Source organism: Macrotis lagotis, chromosome 1 (genome assembly GCF_037893015.1).
Source record: "Macrotis lagotis isolate mMagLag1 chromosome 1, bilby.v1.9.chrom.fasta, whole genome shotgun sequence".
Lineage (NCBI taxonomy): Eukaryota > Metazoa > Chordata > Mammalia > Peramelemorphia > Peramelidae > Macrotis > Macrotis lagotis.
The window spans coordinates 290,227,643-290,244,015 of record NC_133658.1 but is presented as its reverse complement, the minus strand read 5'-3'; the positions used below and the strand labels follow the sequence as shown (position 1 = coordinate 290,244,015).

The 16,373-nt window shown below is 34.0% G+C and overlaps 1 protein-coding gene across 9 annotated transcripts in view; it reads left to right on the top strand.

Annotated features, from left to right (window-relative positions):
* FUBP3 (far upstream element binding protein 3) overlaps positions 1-16,373 on the top strand; it is a 63,038-nt gene that overhangs the window by 21,732 nt on the left and 24,933 nt on the right. For 6 of the 9 annotated variants that reach the window (XM_074210915.1, XM_074210916.1, XM_074210918.1 and 3 more), the window contains 5 exons: positions 8,774-8,807; positions 11,984-12,033; positions 12,455-12,526; positions 14,114-14,171; positions 15,855-16,017. In XM_074210915.1, the coding sequence (XP_074067016.1) occupies positions 8,774-8,807; positions 11,984-12,033; positions 12,455-12,526; positions 14,114-14,171; positions 15,855-16,017 (377 nt within the window). The remainder of the gene's footprint in view (positions 1-8,773; positions 8,808-11,983; positions 12,034-12,454; positions 12,527-14,113; positions 14,172-15,854; positions 16,018-16,373) is intronic. The other 3 variants (XM_074210917.1, XM_074210912.1, XM_074210914.1) reach the window with 1 other exon arrangement.

Genomic DNA, 16,373 nt, shown 5'->3' with positions numbered 1-16,373 from the left:
AACTGGGTGTCTACGATATAGTTTACCTTTTGTTTTTGAACAACTGGCTTACAGAGATTTTCATGCTATTCTTATAGAAAAGAAAAAGAAATAAGAGCTGAGATGATAGAACAGTTAGGGAGGTAGTTGGGTAGATTGGTATTAGGTTGTGGGGCTGGGTCCAGAGTCTTCATTATTGAATCAGGAGTCAATGTTAACCTAAGAGGAAAGCTCCAGGAGAGTGTTTTCACGGCCATTGCTATTTAAACTTGTACTGTTAAACATTTTTATCGATGATGTGTGAGTAAAGACATAGATGACATGCTTAGCAGATTTTCAAATGACAGAGCTGAAAGGAAGAACTAATGTACTAGATGACAGTTAAGTTTTAAGTCTTGACAGGTCAGAATGTTAAACCCATTCTAATAAGGTGAAATATAATAAATATAGTCTTCCACTTACAAGTACATGATGGGGGGAGGGTAGACACAGTCAGACAATAAATCATTTGTAAAATCTCTAGGGCAGAAAATTTTAGTGAATTAGTAATAGTGAATCATGTGATAGGACAGCCAAGATAAGTGAATGTCATCTTGAACTTCGTTAGGGTATGCACAGATAATATCCATGAGTAAGGAAATCATAGCACTCCTATTCTCTGCCCTGTTCAGACTCCTTTGCTAAGGTATCCAACCTTGACGACCAGGCTAGCAGATCTGCATGTGTTTTATTATTATGCTCAATGGTGGTGTAGTTGCCTTTTATTTATGAGGTTTTTTGTTGTATACTTGGACCCAGAAGAACCAAAGACACCCTTGTGTTAGAGTGTTGGAGCAGCAGTGTGTCATGTTGGTTAGAGTGCTGGACCTGGAATCAGGAATTCAAGACAGTTACTGGTTGGATAACCCTGGGCAAGTCATTTAACCCCTATTTGCCTCAGTTTCCTCATCTGTAAAATGGGCATTATAGTAGCACTTACCCCAAAGAGTTATGAGAAGTCTTGATTTAAAAATATGGCACGGTACTTTATAAATGTTACCTGTTATTCTGAATATCACATTCTAGGAAGGTTGTAGGTGATTTTTGGACCATTTCCAGAGGAAAGTCCACTAGAAGGATCAGCCTCAAGTTTGTGTTTTATAAACATCAGTGTTTTGTTTTGTTTTTTAGGTTTTTTGCTAGGCAATGGGGTTAAGTGGCTTGCCCAATGTCTTACAGCTAGGTAATTATTAAGTGTCTGAGGCCGGATTTGAACCCAGGTACTCCTGACTCCAGGGCTGGTGCTTTCTCCACTGCGCCACCTAGCCACCCTATAAACATCAGTTTTAAAAATCTAGTAATATGTTAATTAACCTAAAAAAGAAAAAATATCCAGAATATGATAGCTATCTTAACATGCATGAAAAACTATTACCTGAGGAAGAATGATTAGGCTTTTTCAATTTTATTCCCAGAGGGCAGTCAAAAAAGAGACAGATTGAGTATACAATAGATTGTCTCTCTAGGCTTCTAAGTGAAGTTTGAGTGAGTACTTTGAAGTTATATTACAGAGCAGAACCTTTTTAAGGTATGTGTTGAATTTGATGTCCCCTATGGTGCCATCTAATTCTGAAATTCTGTGATAAAGGAACTAATAAAATAAGGCAGTATGTGATAAATATATCTGCTCAGGTACTAAATAGCTACATGACATGAGACAAGTCATTTTATTCCTTGGTCCTATAGGCAGTGGAGTCAAACTCAATTAGAAATGAGTACATACTGATTTAGAAAGTTACAAATTAACATTATCTATGTTGCACTGCATGTTTATTTATTTAGTTTTTAATTTCCTGGTTAGATTTTACATCTAATATGGTTCGCTATGTTGAGTCTGACACCTCTGTTCTAGGCAACTCTAAGGTACCAAGCTGTTTTTATAGAGAATGGGTCCTCATCTATGACTTTCTTTATCAGTGAAATCATGGATCCAGAACCTTTTCTTTATTTCATAAATGCCCCTGCATGATACATTAACTGGTAAAGGATTTGACAGGTTTGATTTGAACTTTAATAATGAGTTTATTTTTTTTTAACTTTATTTTTCTTGAGGTTTCTTTTTTCTGAGTGGGCAGGTCCTATTTTCTTTCACAACATGACCATTTTGGTAATGTTTTACATGACTTCATATTTTTTTACCTATATCAAATAACTTGCTTTCTTGTTGAGGAGGTGGGTATAGGAAGAAAGGAGAGAATTTGAAACTCAGTTTTAAAAATGAATGTTAAAATTTTTTTTACATGTAATTGGGGAAAAATAAAATTTATATTTAAAGTAAAAAAATGAGTTGATTAAAGTTTGGAAGAGGGCAAGCCTACCTCAGAATAGGGGGAATGATATTCTTGAAGTAAAACAGAAATGTTCAAGAAATTTGACAGGGACATAAGGTCAAGAAGAGGGTTCATTGGGGAATAGTGGTAAAATTACAAAAGTATATTGGTGCCTGATTGTGAAGAGTTTTTAATATTTTATTTTAACATTTAATATTAGGATGAGGAGTTTTGAACTTTCTTGGAGGCTGTGGGAAATAATAAAGAAAACAGTGGTGGCAAGTAAGCAGGGTAGGTAGATTGGAGAGAATATAGGCTTGGAAGTAAAGGAACCTTTAAAGCCATTTACAGGGTTTTAGGCTAGAATTGTTCAATTCAATTAAGCATTTACTATGTGCCAAACACTGTTTGACCTAGGATATGAAGCAAACTCTTACATTGTATAAAAAGGATAAGATAATTAAATACAAAATAAATAGGTGATTGGAGGTGAGCAGCAAAAGAGCACTAAAAAGGAAAAATCAGGAAATCTTAAGAGTTGAGACTTTTGAAAGGATCTAGAGGGTCCTAAAAGTGGGAGGAGGTTTGGGAGAGCATTGCATTACATTAGGGACATCTTGTGCAATAGCAGTGGGGGAAAGATGGAATGTCAACTAAAATGAATACCAAGCAGGCCAGTTTGGCAGAAACTGAACAAGATGACAGGGAAAAGGAAAATAATGTGAAATAAATCTGGAAAAATAGGATGGAACCAGATTGTGAAGTACTTTAAATGTCAAATTGAATAATTTGTTTTATCTTTGAAGTAAATGGGTGCTACTGATGCTTTTAAGCAGGAGAATGACAAGGTCATATTTGTGTTTGGGTAGATTGTTTGGGCAACTGTTTAGATAATGCATTTAGACAGGTAAGATCTGAAACTGGGAGACCAGCTAACTAAGAAGGCTATTGGAATAATATTGGTGAGAGGTGACAATAATAATTACTAGTGTTCATAAAGCATTTTAAGATTTGCAAGGTGTTTTAATATGTTATTTCCGCTTTTAAAACATTTTACAGTTGAGAAAATTAGATGAGATAGTGCCTTGCCTCAGGTCTTACTGAGGCAAAATTTGGACTCAAATCTTCCAGACCCAGACATCTGCTATGTTACCTCTCTACCTCTGGGGATTAGAGTGGTGACCAGCTTAATTGATCTGAATTAGGATGGTAGAGATAGGCTCTAAAATAGGAGTGGCATGACTTTGAGATTGAAAGCACAAAAGTGAAGGTTAGAGCCTTAGAAAAGGTTGGAGAGAAACCCTTTCTTTGAGACTAGGGAAGAAAAATAAGAGTATAAATATAGATAAAGACATTTTAAGATTCGGTAGAATATTGAGTGTTGCTCCTACTAAATCACTTCAGTATTTAAACTGGGAGATGAAAGCCATGTAGAGTAGAAGTCATACCAGAACTGAGAACTTGAGAGTCAAATTTTAGGGACTAAGGAATGAGTAAGAGATATTAATTGAAGGGAGATTACATGAATTTGTGGGGTATCACAATTATTTAACTGAGGAATTTGAATGTAGAATGGAACTGCTCGAGATTTAGGAAAGAGAAATGTCTTAGTTATTATAAATATCATTGAAGTTGCTAATCATGAAGCCTAACCTGGGTAGGGAGTCAAATTATCCTTTTATTCCAGGATATAATTGAAGGGAGGATCAAGTGATTTTTGAGGTTAAAAGGAAAGTACATAAAAACCATACAGGAAAATTTGACAGTAAGGTTTTGTTAAATTTCCAAAAGACTAGGAAATACATACTCTCAGATATAGAATGCTTTTACAGCTCTTGAAACCAACTTTTTAAGAAATAGATTCAAGAATTGTAAATTATTATGTAAGTAAAAGTTTTATCCAGTCATGTTGTTTTGAGTGCTAAAGGTCAAGAAACCAGTGAGTCCAAGCTTCTGGTGGGGGAAGATTATTTTCTCTAAAATTGACACATCTTGCTATGCTTTAACCTTAGTTCCTGTTGCTTTAGATAGATTACTGAATTTGATTTTGTTTTCTTCTTTAAATGCTATTAAATTTGAACAGGGAAAAATAGGTAGACCTATGCCCTGCTTTCATTTTTGCTCCTTTGGTGTGAGAAAAATAAATACATTTTTTGAAGATTGGGAAGCAATTATTCCAACCATTTTGTTTTTAATATAAGTGAAATATTCACAACTAATTTCTAGTCTTAATATTCTACTAGTTTTAATGTTTTTTTCCAATTTCGTGCAAAGATAGTTTTCAACATTGACCTTTTTTGAATTTCACATTTTTTTAGGGTGTTTTTGTTTTGCTAGGCAAACAAGGTTAAATGGCTTGCCCAAGGCCACACAGCTAGGTAATTATTAAGTGTCTGAGGCTGGATTTGAACTTAGGTACTCCTGATTCTGGGGCCAGTGCTCTATCCACTGCACCACCTAGATATCCCAAGTTTCACATTTTTAAAAATGTTTTTTTCCTATCTTGTTTTTACATCACCCAAATTTCCTCACGTAGCTATCCCTTTCTCTAATTTCAGAGAGCTTTTCCATTTATTGAAGAAAATTTTAAAAAAGAATTAGTATATTCCCCCCCAAAAAAATCTCACTATCTCCCCCTTTGGACTTTCTACCTCTGCAAAGGAGTGGGGAAGAGGTAAAAAATGCTACTCATAGCTACTTGGAGTATGTAATTTTGGAACATTCTTTTTCTTGTGTTTTTGATTATTTTGTATTTATGTTATTTTAGTAATTGGGTATATTGTGCTTTTTTTTACTCATATAGTCTTGTAGTCTTTCCATGCTTCTCTGTAGTCATCTTATAGCATAGTAATATTACATTTCATTTATGTAGTGATTTGTTTAATCATTCTTCAGAAAAGGGGCATCTGCTTTGTTTTCAGCTCTTCATTACCACAAAAGGTGTTACTATGCATATTTAATCAGTGACCTGCTTGGGGTATATGCCTGCCTGGTAGTAAAATCTCTGGATCAGAGGGTATAAAAATTTTAATCACTTTATTTGCAGAATTTCATATTGCTTTCCCAGAATGGTCATATTAGTTCACAGCTCCACCAATCTCTCCAATATTGGCTATAACTATCTTTTGTCAACTTTGCCAGTTTACTGTTAAGTTTGAACCTCAAGAATCATTTTGATTTGCATTTTTCTTTTTCTTTTCTTTTCTTTTTTCTTTTTTTTGCAAGGCAGTGGGGTTAAGTGATTTGTCCAAGGTCACAGATGTCTGAGACAGGATTTGAACTCAGGTCTTCCTGACTCTAGGGCTGGTGCTCTATTCACCCTGCCACCCAGCTGTCCCTTGAAGTTTTCTTAATAATGATTTGTGGCATTCTTCCATAAGGTTGTTAATAGTTTCCTCCACTTTTTGAGAATCATTGGTTTGTGTCCTTTGGTCATTCACCTAATGAAGAATGGTTTTTGGTTCTTTTTTAATATGTTAGCTATCTATATAACTTAGATACACCAAACTCTTATATGAGAAATTTGATGCAAATATTTTTTCCCATTCAGCTACTTTCTCAGAATTTGTTAATTGTTTTTGAAGAAATTTTAATTTCATGTAACCAAAATTATGTTTTGTAATTGTTTCTTTCCCATGTTTGACTTGAAATATCCTACCTATAGCTAGGAAAAGACCTATGCATACTTTCTATGTAGAGATTGAACTTTCCTTAGCATAGGCAATATGTCCTTATTTTTACTGGATGGAAAATAAATTAAAAGCCTACTTATATATGAGTGAGTATGTGTGCTAGATTTCAAAATGTGAAGGTAAATCTTAAAGCAAGATGAAATATTATCAACCACCAGGCACACTATTAGCAGGAGATGGGACTGATTTTTATTCAACATTCTTGCTTTTTTGCAGTAAAATGACTGTAGTTATAGTTAAATTGTGCTCAATAGGTACACCTATGCATATGATGAGAAAGGGGACATTGCAGAGCCTCCAGAGTTTGACCTCACCATCATTAAGTCTATGGATAGATATCTTGTGCCTGGAATTATCAGTTTGCAGTGCTTCAACATATGCTGGTACCTTTTTTCTCATCTAACAACTAAGTCCCCCTTTTTAGGAGCTAAAAGGGAATGTTTCAGAAAGAATGAAACTTTAAATTGTATGTTTCAGTTTTAGTCTACATCCCTCTCTCCATGAAGGAAGAAGGTATTTGATATTCTTGAATCAACTCAAATAGTTAAATCTGATTTTGAACTTGAACATAGACTTCATTCTTTTCTTGCAGTGTGAAAACAAGAGCCTTCCATGTCTTTGTGAAATAGTGTCTGCAATTTTATTTTCAATATAGGCATCTCTTCTTGTCAGCTAAGCAGTTAGTCATTCAAAATTATGGTACCCATAAAGTTTAGGTCATGTACTTAGCTATGGGCTATCAGAAGGAAATTCTATTTTAGTATTGAGTACAAAATTTAGAATGATTTGTGAGTAAGAAGCCTATGTGATGCTTGTGAACTTGAAGCATGTCTTGAAACAAGTGACTGAAGGCAGAATTGATTGTCATGTTTTGGCTGTAATAAGCCTTTTGTCACATATCATCCATTATACATTGTCCATGCTTATGGTCAACATTGGTTGGTGTAGTAGCTTCTCTTGGCTCAACAGATAACTAAATTATCATATAATATACATATATCTTATGTAACTAAATTATCTTATGATATGTAGTGTTCCATGTTATTTTAGTCTTTACCTCCTTCTCAACTGAGCAGGTTTATTGTCCTCTTAAACTGAATTGTTCTTTTGGAAAGTGTGTCAAGAGAATTATAAAACCATAAAGATCATTTCCCTATTTAACAGATGAGAAAAGTGAATCCTAGATAGGAAAAATGACAGAACTAGTCATGGTAAATGGCACTTTTCTCCAAGTTGTTATAAGGATGAAATGATAGACTATTTTTAAAGCACTTTGAAAACATTATATAAATTGTTTTTATTTTTTTTACCATTGTTGGAAAAACTGGGCCTATAACAAGTCTCTTGAGACTCAATAAAACATTTTCACCTATAAGTGACCATTTGTTTTCTTTTTCCTTTAGTAAGTTCTGAATTCTTTAAGAGACAAATCTTGGAAATGGATCTGGAAAATAAATTAATAGGAACTTTTAACCACAGCTTGAGGGACCTGACATCCAAATTATTAGTATTATCTCTTTTAACCCTTCTCAGAAGTTGAGTTATTTATTTTTTAAAATTCTTTATATATTTTATTTTCCTTTGAAAAAGCCATAATCCATTTTCTTAATTTCAAATCAGAGAGTAAGGGTTAAGTTCATACTGTAGAGATATCATTTAAGGGTCTTGAATTTGGAGGACATTGGTCCTTCCTCGTTTATCTTAAAATAAAATATTTACATTGCATTTATATAAATTATGTCAAATTACTTACCCTTTTAGAGAGAAGAGTAGGTAGGTAGGAAATTTGGTACTCAAAATTTTGAAATTGGAAAAATAAAATACCATTTTTTAAATAATATATTTGTTCTTCATCTGATTATCTTTAGTCTGTCCATAATCATTTCCTAAAGTCTTGTATTGTTTTTGAATTTTTATTTAATTCTGTATAAAGTTCAGGTTGTTGCTTTGTAATACACATGGGTCTTTTATGCCCTCTAAGTTCATTTGTTAGATAAGTTTTCCCAAAGGGAAAAACTTTGGATATAGCTAGGAAAGAAGAGAACCTGCCAACTGACAAGATAAAGTGTGATTGAAATGGCTTCAAGAAAAACTTGATTAAAAGATTGCTATAGTGACAGAAAATAAACTGAGTTGGTTGTGGGTTTTGTTTTTCTTTTAAGAATGACTTCCAAGTGAGGTTGGACCATTTAATGGGTATCTGACTGTATACTAAGTAGAATCGCAATAAGGATCTCTTAAAAATGAAGCATAAGACATAGACCCTGCCCCTATGGAGCTTATCATCTAATGGAATAATTAAAGCAAAAATAATAAGAGAGAGAGAGAGAATGAATGTGTCTGTGTGTCTGTGTGTCCACATATGCACATAGTAACTTAGGCTCTCACTGATCTTTATTAATGCCTTGAATGAGACTAAATCTTTACATTTGGCTTTAAAAATTTATTCTCTCCATCCTTATGCTGGGTTTAAATTAAGAGCCTGATGGAAATAGTGAGTTCAGGGGATTTGGGCAAGAAGGATTTTCTCCCATGACTCTCAGCATGGACATACACAGATCAATTTCTTATCCTGTGTTCAGCTGGACACTGGGTTATAAACTGTGTTGATCGAGACATCCCCTCCTGTTTCATATCATATAACTCATTCATTTCAGCCACTGAGCCTAAATTACTGTTTTCTTTTCTTTCTTTCTCTGTATTTTTTTAAAGTGATAAGAACTTGTATAGGGATGAAGTTAGTTTATCCGTGCTAATGCTTTGATTTTTCTTTTCTCTTTCTCTTTGCCACAGTAGGTAACCAGTTAGGGGCCCTGGTACATCAAAGGTAAGCAGTGGGTTATGTTTTATTATTTATTGATTAATTCTAATTGTTTATTGATCCACCATCTGTAGTGGAGTGTTAGAAAGTCAGAGGTTGAAAAATGTGGTAAAACTATAGGCTAGGTTTCTTTAAGGTTGAAGTTTGGGGTTTTTTGTGGGTTTGGAGTTTTTTTTTTTTTTAATAAACCTTTCTAAAGGATTGAACATTAGTGTTAAAACTTAAATATTATTATGCAAAATTATAGGGCTGTCAAAATATTGGAGATTTTCTTCTAATTTTACATTGAATAAAAAAGAAATAACAAATTTTTCCAGTGCTTTAGAAATCTTTTGCCCTTTTACCTAAGAATAGTTCTCCTGGACTAAGTAATACAGTGATAGACAAGTTTATCAATATCCATATTCTAATGATAGAAACATACCAAGTGACCTTAAGTAAATAGTCACTTAAACTCTTCTCTGCTGAAGTACCATTAATAAGAAATTCTCTCTAAAGCACATCTCCCTAAAACAGTAAGGCTTAATGAATTCATAGTAAGGTGCTTTTAATGCCTGAAAAAGAAATTCTTTCAAATAGAAATGTGTATAGTTTATAAGAGTGATACTAATATGAAAAAAGTTTTAAAATGTATATGCTGAAAAATACATATGCAGGATTCTGTTATAAATTATACTATACCAAGAGTTCCCTTATTTTGTATCAGATTATGTGACATGGAATTCTTTGATTTTACTATAATATGAAAAGGCAAAAATGTGTCATTTTTCTCCTGTACCAACATTTTCATTATGTCCTTCAGTATTATAAAGAAATGTTAGAAGGGCTTTGGGGATGTGTGGCTATGTAGCATAATGGATAGAGCTGAGCCTGAGGTGTGGAAGATTCATCTTCCTGAGTTCAAATACTAGTTATATGTATGATTTATATGATCCTGGGCAAATCACTTTACCCTGTTTGCCTCAGTTTTCCTCGTCTTAACATGACTTGGAGAAGGAAACGGCAAACTACTCTAATATCTACTAAGAAAACTCTACATTGGGTCCCACAGAATCAGTCACCACTGAAACACTGAAGAACAACAAAAGAAGGGCTTTTCAAATTATTAACTTTCATGATGAGCAAACTAATTCAAGAAAGCTTCATTCTGACTAGGTTTAAAACATTTATTTGAAGAAACCATTAATAATTAGCAATTGAGATTTTTGTTTGAAATGAATAATAATAACCTTTTAATAACTTCTCTGTTACAATTTGATCAGCCAGAACTATATTGATAAAAAATATTTGCAACCATTTCTGATCAATTTATTTTGCATGTTGGCCTAGTATTTTTGTTGTGATCTTGTATTTTTATTCTTCAAAGAATCCCAAAGTCAAAATTACATACATGGAACATGCTAGAATAGGGTTGTGAATTTTCATGGTGATTTAATTTTGGACTGGTTTTCTAGGTAAAATCCCAGCAAATTGACTTGTGCCATATGCACAATTACTTGCCTGACTTTCACATTAAGACAAAGCTTAATGTGAAAGAAAACTATGTTTTTTTATTTTTTTTTCAGTTAAATGCAAATATAGTTTTCAACATTCATTTTATATAAGCTTTTGAGTTCCACATTTTTCTACCTCCCTCCCCATGATGAGTAATCTGATATAAGTTGTACATATACAATCATAAAACAATATTTCTTATTGTATTCATAAAACTCAGTCTTAGCATCAGTATTTCAGAGATAATTGGGAGATACGGAATTGCTTATTTTCAGTTAGTATATATATAAATGCCAGAAATGACTTCTGCATCTACAATCCCAAGACTTTACATTACAACAGAAGAGTCCCTCCCTTTGTTTTTATTGTAGGTATATAATGGAAAGAGCTTTTAACTATTGCATTTCTCCTAAGCATAGATGACTTTTCACAAAAAACATGTATTTTTGTTCAATTCTTTCCATGGTGTTTAAAAATCCAGCTGTGTATGAGGCATTCAAAAATGCTAAGTTTTTGTGGGAGGGGGTTCCCCTAACTATCTGCATTTAGCTTCCTCCTAAGGTAAATGTTTAGATTTAATTGCTTTCCAGGGTGTTGCACAAATTGGACATTGTCCATAATATATAGTATATGGGAAGTAAGGGAGCACTCCTGTTGGTTCATTTGAAAAAGTCACCACAATACTTGTCTTCCAAAAGGAGAGTAGGGGACATCCAAAACTAGTTTGGGTATTTTTTTAACAGGACCACTTGGAAAATGAGTGAAATAATTTTTCCTTTCTACTCTACACTAATTAGACCTCAGTTGGAAAGCTATGTTTAGTTTAGGGCATTATACTTTAAAAGACAGAGGCAAATTGGAAGGAGGCCAAAGAGCAGTGAAAAGTTTGAAAAACAAGGCTTATGTAGAAAAGAAAAATGGTGTTTGTTGGATCTGTACAAAAGAATGCCAGAGGAGAAGTGCAAAGGTCACCTAGTGCATAAAACAATGTTATTAAGTTACTCTTATTAGTCAAAATAGGGCTAAGCAAAACATTTAAGAGTTAGGCAGCTAGGTGACACAGTGATTAGAGCACCAGCCCTAGAGTCAGGAGGACCTGAGTTCAAATACAGCCTTAGACATTTAATAATTACCTAGCTGTGTGACCTTGGGCAAGTCACTTAACCCCATTGCCTTACCAAAAAAAAGTTAGGCAGCAACAGGAAATGTTAAGATTAAACATTGGAGTAAGAGGTTTGGTAATTGAATAAATTGCTAAAGTAATCATCAATAAGAATAGTAACTAGGGGCAGCTAGGTGACACAGTAGATAGAGCACCGGCCCTGGAGTCAAGACTACCTGAATTCAAATCCAGCCTCAGACACTTAATAATTACCTAGCTGTGTGGCCTTGGGCAAGCCACTTAACCCCATTGCCTTGCATTAAAAAAAACAAAAAACAAAAGAAAAAAGAAACAAAGAGGAAAAGAATAGTAACTGACTCTGGATACTTTTTTTTCAATTCAGGTGATACAAAACAAGATGTTTGATCTGAGTGACTACATATGATTGTAGGTCCATTGTCTCAATTGATAAGATTATATTTAAATCTCTGGGATTTTGAGATTGTCAGGTTAGGAGAAGATTAAGAATAAAAGATAGTAGCAAAATTATTTATTATATTGACTTTGAAATCTTACTCATTTTTAGGGCAGTGATCACAGAAGAATTCAAAGTGCCTGATAAAATGGTTGGGTTCAGTAAGTATCTGGATTGCCCAGTTTTAAACATTTGATCATCTATTTTACATTTATTAAGAGGCATGCTCTCTTCTGAAACTAACATAAATTTGGTAACTTAAACACCAATTATATCGTGCTGCAGGACAATGAATATTTTCACCTGACTATAGGATGACTATAACAAAAACCAAATAATTTAGAAATTATTATGGCTAAAGTGGCTTAAATGATTATTCCCAAGATAGTGTAATTTAGAAACAAAACTACCTTTTTTCTTAAATAATAGATTCATAGAATGTTAGAAATGAACCTCAATAATTAAGTCTACTCCCACCTATATTTTACTGTGAGCCCCACTGGAAACTAAAAAATAGTTGCTGATTACTGGGGAAAGTCAGGGCTGGCTGACAAGTTCTCACCCTGTTCAACCTTGTTTCAGTTATTGGCCGAGGTGGTGAGCAGATTTCACGGATTCAAGCAGAATCTGGTTGCAAGATTCAGATTGCACCAGGTAAGAGTTCTTTTTCTTGTGGCCCCTTGTATGCATGTTTGAAAGCTATGTTCATTTATCATCTTAGTTTGTTGGAATAGAATTTTTTGGTTTTTTTGATCAGAACCTTTCCCTGAAACTCAGGGAGATGGATTTACTCCCAAACAGCAAAGAAGACAATATTTATGATTGTCTTGGTTTTTCAGGTAGAATGGAAGAAAAGGATCTAATGGGGGCAAATCTCATTTGGCATTATTTTTAGACCGGTAATAGAAACAGAAAAGACTGGTAACATAACCTTAACTCTCAGGACCTACAAGAGTATATTGCCGGACTCTACAGAGCATAAGGCAATTATGTGGTCCTTTGGATTAATGGTGATTGCAAAGGTCACTCCTGAGTTAAAGAACTGTGAAGATCACTGGTTTAGACCCCTGATTTTCATTATTCTTATGGCTAGTGTTCTGGTTTCATACATATTGGCCTATGTCCAACAGATTTCAGAAATACCTCCTAACAGTGTTTTGCAAAGTAGATAGGTTCTTGGTAGTATGCCACACATTCCTTTTTTATACTTCTCAGTTGAGGTTTATCGCATTCTGCCTTGTACTTATTTGTATGCTTGCTTATCCCCCATTATACCTTAAGTTCCTTAAGAACAATGCAGGCCTTTGTGCTACTTCTTTTCATTTTACTTACATTGGGGTATAGAAAAAGACAGATCCTAAAAGATGTTTTTTCTTTATAATATAATTTGGGTTTAGGTGTGATTAATATAGTGGATGAAGGATAGTAGCGATAGATATTTGAAGAGAGGAATGTTTTATCATTAAAACTAAATATAATATTTTAAGATAATTTGTTAGCTAAAACCTTAGATACAAATCATGTTTTTGTACAGAATAATCTTCATTATTCTGGAGGAAAACTTCAATTTAATTGTACTACATCTGCATTCAAAGTAACTGTAAGCATATCAGTGTACTTAATAAGACAAAAAAGACTAAATATTTATTATGCAGTAGCAGAGAGAGTCCCTTATATCAATGATCTATCAGATATTTATGTAATTAATATTAATGACAGTTACTTTACAACTCATTGGACTTTTTATCAGGGGATCTCAAAGTTCTTTGCAAATAAATAGGAAAAATTGGGAAAAATTGAAGAATAAAATACTCTTTCAAAACTAAATCTGAAATGACCCTCGGAAGTTAAGTGACTTTGTCAAAGTTATATAAATAAATGGAAAGCATCAAACAGGATTTATAAACCCAGTCCTCTCCAAAGACAGTAGTCTTTCCACATGACCGTGCTAATCAAATGGCATAACCACATGTCACAATATGTTAGAAGGGAAACTAAGAATAATATTTGATGAGTCATAAATCTCTACTGGATCCTCTAGATTTTCTTTGTTGAAAGAGTAATTTACCAAATTTATATCCCAGCTACATGTGAAAATTAAGAATCTTTTTTCCAAGAGTCTGGGAATTTTGAGACTTCCTTAGATACTGACACACAGAAACTGAATCTGTACACAGTAGTAAAGATGTTTAGTTGCCAGGCGCCCACCAATATACCTTATCTTCTTGATTCTTCTTGTAGAGAGTTCTGGGATTCCAGAGAGGCCCTGTGTACTTACCGGAACCCCAGAAAATATTGAGTAAGTTAATTTTGTTTATTTTTTCCTTTTACTTTTCTTCCCCCTTCCCTAAAGAGGGGAGAAATGGAAGGGCAGAACTGTTACTAAACACTGTTAACTGATGCTGGGTTACTAAACCATAACCAGTAAATGCTGGTATATATAAAATTTGGGGTTGCCATATTATGGGCATTTCTCTGCTTCCATATATTTAGAGTTACAGACCTGTGCTGAATTTCTCATGGCTATCATGATACCTCCTTTATAAACTAGGCTTTCAGGGTGTGCACAACACAATTTCAACAGTTTTCCATGCTAAAGAACTCACTCTATCGGGATACTCAAATTGAGTCTTGTCTTACTGTTATTAGTATGATATTTCTTCCTGAAAAGGTTGTTTTGCAATTATCTAGATGACATTGCATAGCATCTTGGTATATATTCTATACCCTAAGGTCAACCTTGTTGTCTCTTTTTGATCCAAATGAATTTTTGGATCTCTGGTTTTCTGTTTCATTCAGAGGATCTGGGTAGCCTATACTTGGGGAGGAGTGACAGGAATAAGGGCCCGTAGCAGTTTTAAGAAAAGAACTTTTTTCCAATCCTATAACAGATAATCCTATAACAGACAACAGTTTTCAGTCTGGTGGAAATTCTCTCTCCCTTTTCTGTTTTTCCTCTCACCATTTTCTCATCTCAGTTTCCTGTCTCAATCTTCCTTCTGTTTCTCTCTTCTCTGACTTCTTTATATGTCTTTCTCTTTCCTCCCTCTACCTTCCACTTCTCTTAATTTCTTCTCTTTATCTACTTTTTCTTTCTATTTCTCATCTCAGTCTTCCTGTCTTGTGGGGGTGTGTGTGTGTGTGTGTGTGTGTGTGTGTGTGTGTGTGTGTGTGTGTCTGTCTGTCTGTCTCTATGTCTGTTTTTCTGTGTCTCTGTCTTGGTCTACTGTTATATTTGGTTTGTGCACAAAGGTGGGTTTCAGATTATGTCTCCCAGGAGGCAGGGTTGTTTTATTATTTCCATTGCTCACAAATTCATGGAAAAGTTTAAATTTATTTTACAATGTTACAAGCAGTGACCCAAAATAAGTGTCACTGGTGAGTATGTATTATGGGGCAAACAATATGATTTCTTGGCAGCAAGGCGTTTTTCTTGCAGCAATGGTTAGTCTAAAACTGAAGCAAAATATTAAAAAGAAGCTGCACTTGAAGAACACGTGAGGAGAGAGCCAACAAGCAGGTTCTCAGCGCTATAAGTTTAGCTCAGATAACTAATCAACAGCAACTGGGAGAAGGAAACCTAAATTTTATAGGGTTTTCCTATTACCTTATTGTTCTAATAACTGAACTTTTCTCCAGATTCTTGTTTCAAAGTAGAGTCAAAAATATTTATGACATGTAAGAAGATAGTTTCATTTTATTAGCTAGACTATTAAGTAACTGTTTAATGACTTTAAAAAAAATATTGGGAGAGACAGGCACTGCTTCTCACTACAAAAAAAGCTAAGCAGTTAAATGAATTCAAGAGAAATTTAAAATTTAAGACTGAATCATACTATAACCTTCACTATTTTTTCTTCCTTTCTATCTTTTTTTATATTTCATGCTTTGGCTTCCTCCTTTTACCTCTATTCTAGTTCTTTCACTCTGTTAAACAAACTACTTTGTTTAATGATAGTTTTCTTTTGGTCTTCCCTCAAAGACAAGCCAAGCGACTATTGGGACAAATAGTTGATCGTTGTCGGAATGGACCTGGATTTCATAATGAGGTAGATGGGAATAACACAATCCAGGAGATTCTCATCCCTGCATCTAAAGTGGGACTAGTCATTGGCAAAGGAGGAGAAACAATAAAGCAATTACAGGTATGTGACCTTAGTAGATTAAGAAATGTTAAAAATGTTTTGTTGGTGTTGTTTTTTTTTTTAATATCATTATAGTTTTTCCCTCTTTTCCCTCCCAGGGAACCATCCCATATAACAAATTGTATGTTTAAAAACAAGAGGCAAAAATCAGCACAACTATTCCCAGTGTATTAAAAAAATCCAAAAATACGTACATTGCACAAACTCTATGGACTTTCCACCCCTGCATAGAGTTGTTCTTTATAATTTTGCAACATTCATTTTTGATTTGGGGGGTATGTGTTTGTTGTTTTCATTTCTGTTATTGCATTTCTTATGTATATTGCTTTCTTGGCCTCTGTTGACCTCATTGTATA